We start from the raw sequence: 14,284 nt of genomic DNA on the forward strand, positions 1-14,284 counted from the left end.
TTTAGAGCATTTTCCGAGATAGAGGCAGGCTAATCACAGCTTCTGCCACTTTCTGTGCCACATCCTTGGACAAGCCCCGCCGCCCCCCTCTGGTCTGTTGGCCCTGCTGTGTGTGGGTGGGGGTGCTGTCCAGTTGGGGAGGTGAGTCCTTCTCTGGCCCATTCAGAACAGAGCCTACGTCCGTCCTTTCAGAGGCAGCCGCCCTGAGGTATGGGGGAAAATGCATTTTCCTTGCACGCTCCATCCATATCTGCACGTGGCCTCATGGGAGTGCTTGTCTTTATCATCTTAAGCTCGTAGACTCTTGGTGGAAGTTGATGGGTGTTTTAGTGCCTCTCCCTCTGCGCACCAGATGCCCCTCCCCTCATACTCACGCACCTGGCGGAGCTGGGGCTCCCCCTCCCCCTTCTCAGGAAGACATTCCAGTTAATTCTCATGGGAAGCCAATATTGGCTTCCCTGGCATGAGGTCTGCCCACAGGAGCAGCCCAAAGGGGACATGTCCCTGGAGCCCTTCCCTGCTCCTGGACAAACACTCCTGGTTACAAGTCTGTTTATTACGGGACATGATTTCAAGTCCTTGTGAAGTTCGTCCACATAGAAATGGGGTTATAATTCTATAGCCAGACCCCAAGTGATGTTGCTGAGAGCAGCATGTGGGTCTTGCTTGGTCATTTAAACACAATGAAACATCTAAAGATTTTTTTTTTTTTTAATTGCTGAGTCTCGGAGTTTCTGTCATGGCTCAGTGGTTAACGAATCTGACTAGGAACTATGAGGTTCCGGGTTCCATCCCTGGCCTTCCTCAGTGGGTTAAAGATCCGGCGTTGTTGTGAGCTGTGGTGTAGGTTGCAGATGCGGCTCAGATCCCACATTGCTGTGGCTGTGGTGTAGGCCGGCAGCTACAGCTCCAATTAGACCCCTAGCCTGGGAACTTCCATATGCCACGGGAGCGGCCCTAGAAAAAGGCAAAAAGACAAATAAATAAATAAATAAATAGGTGAGTCTCCAGCCCTGGGGACCAATCCATCTCCCCCACCATGATGTCCAGAACACGTGTTTGCCTGTTCTGTTCACACCTGTATTCTCGTGCCTACAGCAGGACCTGGCGTGAAATAGGTGCTCAGTAAATATAGTTGAATGAATGAATGACAGTTAAAGTGGAGAGGATATGTTTGTGGGGGGGTTCTTTTGTGTACCCCACCCTTTCTATAGTTTGATTGATATGAAGGAACATGAGCTTGGAAATGACAATAATGCTTACAAATTTTTTTAAAGAAGGAAGAAGAAAGGAAGAAAGAAAAGAAGGTAAAAGAGAAGCAGGAAGAATAAAGAAAAAAAATTGAATACTATGCAGAAAATGTTGCCCTGGTTCGTTCGACCCATTTGCCCTTTTAATGCCCCCAACGGAATCCTGACTTATTTTTCTCCTGATGTGAGTCCCTTTGCTTCTTATCTCAAGGCTTCCTTGCGCTCTAGTGGAAGCAGGGGTTGTGATGGGCTTGCAGGAAGGAACAAACAGACTCTATCTTTGCACTTGGCTCGCAGGGTCCAGGTTTAGGGTTTAGCAAAAGCTGGTGTGTGAGCAGATGCATTTCTCTACTTAGGCCTGAGTGCAAAATATGGCACGTAGGCGGTCCCTTTCAGGATGACCCGGAGCCACAGCCATGCCGCGTGGCCCGTCCTCCACACCAAGAGTTTTGCCATCTGGTGTCACTGAGTCATTGCTCCAGGATTCCCCTCTTCCACCTGTACGAACGCACTTTCCTTGCGGTCCTGTAGGCTGAGCCTCTGCAGGCACTAGGAGGCTGTGCGTGGGTATATTTATTAATCAGATATTTACATGGTACTTATGAGGTGCCATGTTCTGTTCTAAGTGCTGTACGAGTATGAACTCCTTTCATCCTCATCGTAACCCTGAGAGGTGGACATTATTTTTGGCCTTATTATTTTGGCCTTTTTTCTTTATTATTATTTTTTTTTCCAATAAGGACACAGAATCACAAGGCACTTAAGAAGCTGGTGAACGATCACCAATATCCTAAGCGGCCAGAATTCCAGCCCAGTTGCTCTGGCTCCACGGTCCCCGTGTTTAGCCAGGAGGCGATCCCCGTATCGCCTTCATCGTGCCGCTCCTGTAGATTCACGCCGGTGCCCTCCTAGCAGGTCAAGAAAGGGGACATCAGCAGTGTCAACAGTGACAGCAGCAGGAGGTGCCTTACTAACTCCTCTACCACCTGGCTGCCCAAGTGGCCCTGCTCACAAGTCTCGGGAGCAATTCTCTTTTCCCAGTTCCAAACGGTAGCTGCCCTCGCCACATCCAGATCTTCGATTCATTCTTAAACAATCCGGATATTTCTGAAACGTCCAGGCTTGGTGTTGACGCGACCGAATTTCCCAGGCCGGAGTAGTCCCTTGAGTCTCGAGAGAAGGCATGGTGCCCGTGGAGGAGGTGCCGTCAGGGACACGTTGGGGGTGAGGCACAGCGGCAGCACGGGCGCCCATCGGATGCCGTGACCTGCCCTGCTCGCTGAAAAACAAAGCAGGCGGGCCAAGCCTTCTTCCCTCGCTGCGTCGGGCTGTGTGTATGGGCCGTGATGAATTCCGATTGTGCTGGAGACAACCCAGACCCGCAGGACGGCTCGACGCAGATGCACCGCCGTTGTCATCCCAACAAAGGCGGCCTCCACCTCCATTCGGAGCCTGTCTGTGTGTGGAGAGCAGCCTTGTGCACGCGCACGAAGCCGGCAGCTGTGTTTTTCAAGTGGACTGTGAGAGAACCAGGAGAGAGGGGAACTAAAGGAAGCCATTCTCCTCGGTCCGTGTTGATTAAAAATATAGTCACTTCCACTGTCCAGAGTGCGCGTTGCGGAGATGCAAAGCACCCGACGTCCAGGAGATGAGGATGAGGCTGAGGGCAGAGCGGACCCTAGCTGTCCCCAGGGCGTCTGTCAGGTAAAAGCTCAGTCCAGAGCACCAGAGGCCCGTGGTACCGGGAGTAGAATGTCTACACTCTACTTTTAGGGGAAATACCAAAGAAGTGGCTCTCCGCATCTGCCCTGATTTGTTCTGCTGTTCTTACAGGAATTCCGTTTCCTAGATTTCCCACGTGTTGTTTTGTTTTCTCTGTGAGGAGAACCAAAGATGAGAGTGGAGGCCCTCTCATGGAAGAACCTTGCATTCTTTAAAAAAAAAAAATAGTAATTATATTCAGTGTACTCTACTTAATTAGGCAGGAATGCTTTTAGAAAATTCTTCAAAAACAAGAGTGTTCTCATTAGTCCTTAGGAATGAAAACATTAACCAGAATAGCTTATTCATAGAACAGTTCTTCTCGTTGGCCTTTTATCATCCCTCTCCGGCAGGATTCATTCCTTCCTGTTCCTCCCGAAAAGAGAAAGGTCCTGATTAGGGGTCTCAGCTATCCAGCTTGCCCTGCTCTTGGCACAGAAGAATTTACTGAACACTGACTGAACTTATTTTTTTCCCTTCCATGGCATTTATGTGGCTCGGAGACCCAGAGGCGTGGCAGAGGCAGGAGGCTGGTTTCTCTTTGTTCCACTTAGTGAGGAGAGGTATTCATGGGGTCTTCCTGGAAAGCATCTTCATTGAGATCAAAAAGTTTTGTCAGGGGAGTTCCCGTTGTGGGTCAGCGTAACGAACCTGACTAGTGTCCATGAGGATGTGGGTTTGATCCCTGACCTCACTCAGTGGATTAAGCATTGCCGTGAGCTGTGGCATAGGTCACAGATGAGGCTCAGATCTTGCGTTGCTGTGGCCGTGGTGTAGGCTGGCAGCTGCAGCTCCAATTCAGCCCCTAGCCTGGGAACTTCCATATGCCATGGGTGTTGTCCTAAAAAGAAAAACAAGGAGGTTTATCAGAGAAACTAAGAATTCCTAGCTTTCCCACCTGATTTGGGAGAAAACGAAGTTTTACTCTCACTCAGTGAGTGAAGATTGGGACAGAACAATTCCAAGTGTTTTATTTGGTACTCGTTGTCCACATTTGAAGGTACTGCTGGATGGAGGGAAAGGGCTTAGTAGAGGAGGGCTCTGGCTCTTACTCCGGCCTCAGGCACAGCAGGAGTCTCATGAAGTATATTGGTATTCTACTCAGAATTGCAGCAGAAGGTTGGCTGATAAAATGATGTAAGAACTTTCAAAGCTGTTGATGGCAATGACTCACTAAGGTGAAAAGACATGGGCAGTTGGCTGGCCACTGAGTTCTGTCTGGGTAGATTTTCCTACTAAAGTTTGAGCATGGTCTGCAATCTCATGTTCAGAGACAATTGCAGAAACATAGTAGATGACAAATAAATGTGATTAAGTGGATGGATGATTGGAAGGAAAGATGGATGGATGAATGGATGGATGGATGGATAGTTGGGTGGATGAATGAAGCATCACATGTGTGGATGGGTAGATGGGGTGTTGGGTGGGTTAACGGATGGATTGATGGATGGATACGTGGGTTGATGTTTGGGTGGATGGATGGAGGGGTGGATGAATGGAGGGTTACATGGGTGGGTAGGTGAATGGGGTGTTGGATGAATTGGTAGGTGGATGGATGGATGGATGGATGGATGGGTGGATGGATGGATGGATGGATGAATGGACAGACAAATGGGTAGGTGGATAATTCAGTGGTATAAAACAAGCCTCTGTAGTTTAACCTAATTATGTTTGAAATCTGGATTTACCACTTACTAGCTGTGTGACTTCAGGCAAGATAGCTAACCCTTCAAAGTCTTAGCTTTCTCATCAGTAAAATATGGCTGTCAATAGGGTTAGGGGTTAGGGTTAGCACCAACTCTATAAGGTCATTTTGAGGATTATATAAGATAATGTGTAAAAGATTTTAACACTTTGACTGGCACATAGTAATTGTTCAGTAAATTATAGCTCTTAATTTTTCACACTGGCAAGACTACGAAGCAAAGTTATAAACAAGTTTTTGTTTATTTTTCTAATGTTAAGGGGATCATTTGCCATTTGAAGAAGGATTTCTTGTCTTGAATGCAGATGGCAATATTTCAAAATGTTGACAAGACTTGGTCCCCACAGGCATTGTGATAATGCAACACTTAATGGAAATTCAGACACATTTTCCTTCCTTAGAACTACTGACAACACTAACCAAGGTGTTTTTTCGTTTGTTTGTTTTGCCATGCCTGTGGCATGTGGAAGTTCCCAAGCCAGGAATTGAACCCATGCCACAGCAGTGACCCAAGCCAGATCCTTAACCCACTGCACCACAGGAGAACTGCTAACCAAGGTTTTAAGCAAAATAATCATTGGTCTTGACCTGAACCACTCATTGACTAATTGCTTCTCCATGCCTAAATATTAACTGGCGTTTGCTAAATTAGCAGACCCAGCTGGAGGGACCAGGAGCACGCATTCAGGCTGACAGTTCCTAGGAAAGTGAGATGCACATAAAAGGCAGTCCCTCTGAGCAGGAGGACCTCAGGACTCAAGTCAGAAGCCTGATTTAAATTCCCGTTCCATCACGTTTTAGCCCTAGAACTAGCCTGAGCCTCGGTTTCATGTTTAAAATTGGGGCACCCATAGCTGCGAAGGTCACGGGTTCAGTACGGGCACCACACCAGACAAGGCAGGCAGACCGCTTCGAGCCTGTGCAGTGCCTTCCAGATGTGAGCCTGGGTCTCACGGCAGCAGATGGTTAACACGCAAACAGCGAGTCCTGAAGAGCAGGGACGTTTCCTGGCCTGAGTGATCACGACGACTGTTTCCCTGCTCCGATCTGCTGTCCAGTTAATTAACTCCCCCCTGCTTGCCACGCATCCAAGAAAGCCAAGTGGTCCGTGGGTGGCGAACCAAGGCGATTATCCGGGTAACTCAGGCAAAAAGCATTCCTTTGTTTCATCTGTGCAGGTTATTTCTGCGGAAGTGGTCCTGGGGGAGGGGGAGAGACTGGAGATTGGGGTGAGCCAGGCAAAGAGCCAGATTCTTCAGGTTCTTGGCTTAGACGTCCATCCACAGTCATTGGCATGGGGGTGGGGTGGGGCTGCCCTGGACTGGGGGCCCGACCCCACTCTGCACCTGCCTACCTCTCTCGCCCCCTCTGATGCCGGTTCCCCAGGAAGGCCTCTCTCTGATCCCCTCTCCCAACCACTTACTTTCTCTGAGTGTCCCTTTGACTCTGTTTCCCATTTTCTCTCTGGCTCTCCTTGCCTGTCTCTGCCCCTCTGATTTCCACCCCCGCTCCCCCCCACCCCCATCACCTGTGTCTTTATTCCTTCATCCTGGCATCTTCCTCTGCCTCTCCCTGCCCCTGAGGCTCTGCCTCCTTCTCTCTTCCCATCTGTTTGGCTCTCTTTCTGTCCATCTCTCTCACCTCTGATTCCTTTCCTTCTCTCTCTGTCTCTCCCTCTGTCACTCCCTTCCTCTCTGTGCCTGTCACTGCAGGTCCCTTCTTCCACGTCCCTCTCGCAGACCCTGAAAGCTGTGGCTGCTCCTTCACAAAGTCGGCTTCCCTCTTCCTCAGTGACCGGTTTTCTTTCCTGCGGTGAGAAAGTAGCTCAGGCCCTAACCCATTTCCTCCGGCGCATCCAAATTAATTAGGTGAGGCTGGGATGGCACATTTCAGAATTAGAATAATATTTATCGAGCACCCTGGAGAGAAGGGGATGGAAGATGTAGAGGAACGGGAGCTGGAGGGAGGTCACCGAGATGAGGTGCTGAGGGAGGGGCTGTGAGCTGGAAGAGGGGGCCCAGCGCTGTCCGGGAACAAGGGCCACCGTTCTGGCTGCCAGAGGGCAGTGGAAAGGGGGACCCCCAAGAAGGGAAGCCCACAGTAGGGGTGGCCAGGACAACATTCCTGCTGCCACGTCCTCATTAGGACCACACATGGCAGGGTCCCTGCCCCCAGCTAGCTTGGCTCAGCAGTACATCCCTCCCCTTTGGCTGGGCTGCCCAGCTCACCCTTGCCAGCAGGGCACCTGAAGAGGGAGGATACAGTGCCAGCCTTTATCTTGAGGAGGAGAGAGCTTGGCTGTTGGCTGTTGGCTGTGACCCAATTAAAACTCATCCTCCCGCAGCAAGCCAGATGTGGGCAGGGATGCTCTGAGAAGCTTGATGGTCTCCACAGAGGTGCCTCCCCTCTCACCTGTCAGCCCTCAGTGCCTGCATCTTGCCTCCTGCAGGGCTTCTCAGGAGATGGGCACTCAGAGCCCTCCCCTCCCCCATCCCAGGAGTGCTGATCTCAGTTCGAAAATCTCTTCTTGGCCAGTAAGCCTGGAGCGATTCTGCTGTGGGTTTGCCATTTACACCGTCCATATGGACAAAAGTGATGCTGGTCTGAAAGCTTCACCAAGGCTGGGACAGGGATCCTTTCACTCCTTGTTCTGTTTCTGTAACGGCCGAGCACTGTGCCAAGACATGAGGCTACACTGATGGCCAAGACACATAAGATCCTCCAACGTCAAGATGTTCACGTCAGCGTCTCCAGCCCCACTTGTCCTGGAGCCCATCCCAGTGTCTGCTCTTGGTACGGGCTGCCCAGTACATATCTCTGGAGTTAGGTGGTATTTGAGCACTCGTCAAACACCCACTTTGTGCAGCGCCACGTAGATGACGTCAGAGTGTCTCGGTCTTGCCACTGTTGGCACTTTGGGTGGGATGTTTCTTTGTTATAAGGGTGCTGTCTGGTGCCTTGTAGGATGTTTGGCAGCACCTATGGGCTTTACCCACCAGTTGCCAATGGCACATCCTGCCCCAGGAAAGTGACAGCCAAAAATGTCTCTAGACATTGCCACATGTCCCCAGAGGGACAACATTGCTGTCATTGATGTAGATTTAGTCTTAGCTTTCCAAAAGCATGGACCTAACCACCTGACTGCATTTTCTTTCGTAGATACCTAAGAGGTAGGAGCCTTTATAAGAACTTGGGAGGCAATAAAGAGAAAGAAAAAGAATAGTAACTCTTTTTGGTAATAGCAATTTATTGAGATGTAATTCATTTCCCGTAAAATTCATCCTTAAATTTAAAAGTGTACAGTTCGGTGATTTTTTTTTAATCTGCTCAGAGTTGTCCAGCCGCCTCTGCTATCTAACCTCAGAATGTTTTCATCATCCTCAGAAGAAAACCCGTACCTATTAGCAGTCATTCTCCATTTGCCTCTCCTCTAGCCCCTGGTAACCAATCTGCTTTCTGCCTCTATGGATCTGCCTAGTCTGGATACTTTATACACATAGAATCATATCATGTGGTCTCTTCTTTCTTTGACATAGCATGTTGTTTTCAAGTTTCATTCATGGTGTAGCTTGTATCAGAGCATCATTGCTTTTTTAAGGCTAAATACTAATACACTGTGTGAATACACTACATTTTGTTTATCCCTTCTTCAGATGATGGATTTTTGGGTTATTTCTGCCTTTTGGCTATTATTAATAATGCTGCTATGAACTTTCATATACAAGTTTCGTGTAGGCATATGTTTTCATTTCTGTTGGGCATATACCTAGAAGTATTCTAATTGCGGGGCCATATGATAACTCTATGTTTAATATTTTGAGGGACTGCCAGACTGTTTAGGGCCTGCACCAGTAGGGTGTGAAAGCTCCAACTTCTCCACATCCTTGGCAACATTTGGAATGGTCACTTTGGTTATAGCTGTCCTGGTGGGTGTGAAGGGGTATCTCATTGTGGTTTTGATTTGTGCTTTCCTCATGTTTTGCTACTGTTCATGTACACCTTCTTTGGAGAAATGTCTTAATTATATTTTGTTCGTTTTCAGATTAGGTTATTTGTTTCTCACTTGTTGAATTTAAGAGTTCTTTCTATATTGTGGATGCAGATCTCTTAGTATAAAGAGATCTTTATACTATTTTGCAGATATTTTTCTCCCACTCCATGGGTTGTCTTTCATTTTCTTCATGCTATCCTTTGACGCAGAATATTTTTAATTTTGATGAAGTCTGGTTTACCTATAGCTGTGGCTTGTGCTTTGGTGTCATATCTAAGAAACTGTTGCCAAATCCAAGGTCACAAACATTTACTTCTCTATTTTCTTCTAAGAGTTCTGTAGTGTTAGCTGTAATATTTAGGTCTATGATCCGTTTTGAGTTAATTGTTATATATGGTGTGAGGTAAGGGTCCAACTTTATTCTTTTGCATGTGGATATCCAGTTATCTCAGCATCATTTATTGAAAAAACTTCTTTCTCTGTGATCGTGGCACCCTTGTTGAAAATCATTTGAACCTAGACATATGGGTTTATTTCTGGACTCTTCAATTAAACAAAATATATAGACCTATTCCATTGGTCTATACTTTTGTTATAAGATTTAACTCGCTATTTCCTTACTTTTATCCTTACTGTAGGAAAGTGCCTCTGATAAATAGAGAGGTGAAAGAATCAAGGTAACTTGCATGAATGTGTGATTTAAAATATATAGATATATCACACGTTTTGGAATTAGAAGGAATCTTAAAGATCATGTTAGTTTAAACCCTTTGTTTTGCTGATGGGGAATAAAAAGTTTAAATTTTCATTTCAGAGGTTAACAAATCTGCCTAAAGTTTCACAGCTCATCAGTGGCCGAGCTGGAATTAGAACCCAAATCTCTCGACTTTCTAGGGCAGTTTTTTTTCTAGGGCAGTTTTGCTCCCAGGCTCCAAATCTTCCAGATCCTAAGTCTGCCCAAACTTCCTTTACCAAACTAGTGCAATTCTGTATTCTTCCTCTCTTCTTGGTCCATGGAATTGAATGGGAGTGGTGGCATGTGTCTGCTCCTTCTCTGAGAGCCTGAGAAAAAAAAGCCAGTGAGGGGAAAGCACTTGGAAAATCTGAAATTGCTATATAAATGCCACTAAATGATAAGATTGCCAGCTTGATGCTCCTCTCCTAGGAAGGTTCAGCATGTCAGAGGCGGCGTAATGAAAGGAAACAATTCACTCTCAGACACGGTTTTAAACTGCTGTAGTTGTCACTTTTCAACGGGGCAGCGTGCCAGGAGCTGGAATCCAATGTGAATGAAGCCTAGGGATGGGCTGGGCACGGCCGCATCTCAGGTGGGCCTGGCTGACTGGAGAGGTCTGTAGCCATGGTGCCTCACCCACCCTTCAGAGACACCCCAGGTAGACGAAAGAGGCCTTGCGTGGCCTGTGCACTCAGAACCGGGGATGTGGCCCTGAAATGACCCTTGTGGTCTGTTGTAGGTCTTCAGAACATCCTTCTCTGTCTCTGTTTCCCATGGATAGCCCTGTTTGAAATCAGGCAGGGGAGAAATTTCCCTTAAACGTGAGCCCCTCCATGGCAGGATCTATGTTTTCTTTTACCTCTGTTTCTGCAGTGACTGATGCATGCTGAGTCCTCAATAAATGCATACTTGGCTGTTGAAGAGAGATGCTGAGTGAATGAAAGGTGCTCTCAGGGTACCTGGATCCCTTGCAGAGGGGGTGGGCCTCTCCAGTTACAGCGGCATCTCAGGGCATCTCTCTCTCTTCCTGGGTATTTTCCTCTCTCTGTTTTATTGCTTCCTCCCCTAAGCTCCAACTCTGCTCACTGTCTGCACCATCCGTGTGTTCTGATATTTATCATCTTATCTGTACGTCCTGTCTTGCAGCTAAATCACACCTTTCTTTGACAACGGGAGCTGAGTTTTGTACTTATTTGGGTCACCTGTATAGAGTACATGCTATTCCGTGTGTATTTTTTGATGGGGAAGTTGGTCCCCCTGATATTGGTAGCCTGCCGCTGAACTTGAGGCCAATACTGGCAGCCCTTCACTGCAGCAGCCTTCCATGGGTCAGATGCCTTGGGTATCTGCCTGGCATAGGGGGTTATTTGGGGAGCCCACATTTTGAAAGGGCTCAGCGTTCATTGGTGTGAAATGAATGAAAGAAAGAAACCTTAATCACAGCCTTTTAGGGCCTGTACCCCCAGGCATGATGACTTCACCCCATTGTTCCACTGACGCCAGCACCAGAGGACACTGTGACTGCCGAGATCTGAACACTGAGTCTTGGTCCATTAAAGGGCCAAGGAAAGTAGTCAGGTTACTCTGGTCGTGCTTACCTGCTCTGTGAATCTCACTGTGTGATCTCCTCCTTTTTCAGGGCTCTGGCCGACATCCTAAGACAACAGGGACCAATCCCCATAGCACACTGTGAAAGAGAAACTATCTCGGCTATTGATAGCTCTCCCAAAGAGAACACACCGGTCAGATCATCCTCCAAAAACCACTACACCCCCGTGCGCACGGCCAAGCAGACTCCAGGTAAGTGAGAGCTGATCACCTTGCATCTTTGCTGAGGTTGATGAGAGGGTTCGGTGGTGTTTCTGCTTCAGCCAGGCAGGTTGTGGAGCCTGGAGTTGTGAGAGACCTAATGGCCAGGTGGGTTTGTGGAAGAGTCTGGGGACTGTCCCCTGGAGAGAGAGCAGCATGGGAGACGGTGACCAGGGAGTGTCCAGGCTAGAGGAAGTGGATGGTTTGGGGCATCTGTGATCTCATGATTGTCTGCATAATTCTCTTCTCTGAAAGGGAGCTTGCTGCAGCCTCGGCAGAGTATGATCACCCTCTTGCCCACATGGTGGGAAGGTGGATGTGGCCAGTGGCTGCAGTCAGATGTAGAGGCTGCTCAACGACTGGAATCTCAAAAAGCACTTCCTGAGGGAAGGGATTATGTCTCTATTGGGGGGTGTGACCCTTCCCTGTGCTCTGTAGATTCTCTGGATACATGATGAATTGCCATATAATAGCAATATACCTTTTGCTTTTCTACTCGGTCATCACCGTCACCCATATGGAACAATAAACAAAGCAAGGAAATAATGGTAAATAATCTAACCTCACATTTGTTGGGATCTTGCTCGGTTCCAAGTGTTATGCTGAATGTTTTACATGTATTTTTGTACTTATTTTTCACAGCCTTCTTAGACATGCTTCTATTAGCCCACTTTGTGCAAGGAGCAGAAAGCCTTCAAAATTTTCCCAAGGACATATGTTTAATAAGTAAAGCAAGCCTGGATTCAAACTGAAGCATGTAGGAAACAATAGTCAGGTCTAGAAAACCGTAATATCCTAATCTACTTGGGGACTTGAATCCAAAGTGTTGAAGTCTTCCTCCAAGTGTTGCTGAGGAAGTAGTCTCTCATTTTGAGCATTACCAGATAGCCTACTACTGACCCCAGTCTCAGACATCTTCTGCTTTGATACTTGAATCTGAGATCTTCACATCTGTCACACTAGCTTTTCAAAGGACCAGCTGTATGGTCTGAACTAAACCTGCAATAAAGACATGAAACCACTAGGTGGCGGTAGGGTGTGTTCAAATTCAAACTGTAGCAGACCTGCTGTTGAGACCAAATTTGTTTTCCATTCACTCTTTAATTTTCTTAAATTTATTAAATCAGAAATCACACACTAGCCTTTAAGGCAGTAGAGTTAAATCTCTTGAGAATCTGATAAAAGGGGCATTCTCCTTCCAAAAAACCCCACATATGAATATGTATATATGTGTGTGTGTGTGTGTGTGTGTGTGTGTGTATCTATCTCCAGTATGTTGTATAGGATTTAAGGAGAGTCATAGACTCTTTCAAAGATAAAAATCCCTGATTTAAAAGTAAGGATGAGAGAGCCACTTTTGCAAAAGTCTAAGATGCATTTTTAGCCTGAATATCATAGATGTTTAAAATGTAAGCAATAGAAGGAATGGGCAAAAATATCTAGACCAGTGGTTATCTCCCAAGCTGCATAGTAGAATCACCTGGGAAGCTCTTTAAAATGCTGATGATGCTGACGATTTGTGGTTCCTGGGCCCCACAAATTAACCAGAATTTCTAGGACTGCTGCTGGCAGCAGCATTTTTAAAAATCTCTTGAAAGTGATTCTAACATGCAGACAGAATAAAGAACCACTTGTCCAGATGGATTCTTTTATTTTATGAATGAAGACACTTGAATAGCTGTGCCAGTATTTCTCAAACTTGGCTGCACAAACTTGGAATCACCTGGGAGCTTTAAAAATGAAGGGTCTTTGGGTTCTACCCCCAGAGATTGTAATATAATTAATGTGGGGGTGTGGCCTGAGCAGAAGGTGGGGGGCGTGTTTCTAATAAGAGGTGATTTTAATATGGAGCAAAGGTTGGGAATCACTGGGCTATGGAAATTGCAGAAAAGTGCTATTCTGGCCAATTCTTATTATCGTTGATAACTGTCTAATCTAACCTTAGTATTATGATCACCTGCAAGGAGGCCTTTCTGATTCTCCAAAGACTCACAGTGTGTAGCCAGGCTCCTCCAGATCCTGCCTGAGATTCTGGAACTTCCGGTCCCTTTGGTACCCAAAGCACCCCTGGCGAGTTTACCTTCTTCCCTCTCTGTTCCGATTTTCTCTCTCGCATTCACAGACCGTTTCGTTCCCAGCCACCAGGTCCAGGCTGCTGAAGTGGACAGTCTTGACCTGCCCTGAAGTGTCTTTCACTGGGACGGGAAGACTTGTCATTTCTTCTGGTGTCTCGATACGTCCTCTCCCCTGTTGATCCGAGAAGGGAAGCTTATGGTTAAATGATTCACTCCTCTGTTTTGAGAAATCCCTCTCTGTATTTCTCAAATTGAAACTCTTCACTTGGCTTTTAGAGATGGGAATTGGTTTTGGCCCAGAAAGCATTCTTAACTGTGATACTTAAATTTAAAAGCAATTTCGTAACAGTCTGCAACATCCACAGTTATAATGGATGCAACTGCTTTTCTGAGTAGCTGATGTTCTTTGCCACAAAAGACTGCAATTTGAGCACAGGTTTAAACAGAACTTCGTTAAGTGTTTAAAATGGAGATTTACTGTAATTTACTGGTCAAATCAACAGGTCACTGATCATAGGAGTCTGGTGCCAAGAGTCTTTCTTTTTTTACGGTAAAAATTCAGCAAATATTTTGGGGGTTTTCTTTGGTTATAGAAATTAACTTGCTTTATTGTTGTTACTGATGTTTCTTCCAGTTTTACTGTATAAACTTAAGGTGTACAGAATGATGATTTGACTTACATACACCAGGAAATGATTATCACAATAAGTGATAGGACAGTATCTCCTACAGAAAAAAATGGCAAGAGTCTAGGAGGGGGTCTTGAGGAAGATGGCCCGAAATCTATTATAACAGGAGGCATCAGAACGCTTGAGTAGTTCTGCTACTCAGAATACTGTCGATGGACCAGCCACATCAGCATCACCTGGGCGTTTGTGAGAAATGCAGACTCTTAGGCTCTGTCTCACCTGCTGAACAAGAACCTCCTTTTCATGCCATTCTGTAGCAAGTCAAGTT

The 14,284-nt window shown here is 46.6% G+C and overlaps 1 protein-coding gene across 1 annotated transcript in view; it reads left to right on the forward strand.

Annotated features, from left to right (window-relative positions):
- LOC125113908 (protein shisa-6-like) overlaps positions 1–14,284 on the forward strand; it is a 130,698-nt gene that overhangs the window by 11,818 nt on the left and 104,596 nt on the right. The window contains exon 2 of the mRNA XM_047756830.1: positions 11,083–11,243. Within this exon, the coding sequence (XP_047612786.1) occupies positions 11,083–11,243 (161 nt within the window). The remainder of the gene's footprint in view (positions 1–11,082; positions 11,244–14,284) is intronic.

The sequence above is a fragment of the Phacochoerus africanus genome, chromosome 14, assembly GCF_016906955.1.
Source record: "Phacochoerus africanus isolate WHEZ1 chromosome 14, ROS_Pafr_v1, whole genome shotgun sequence".
Taxonomy (NCBI): Eukaryota; Metazoa; Chordata; class Mammalia; order Artiodactyla; family Suidae; genus Phacochoerus; species Phacochoerus africanus.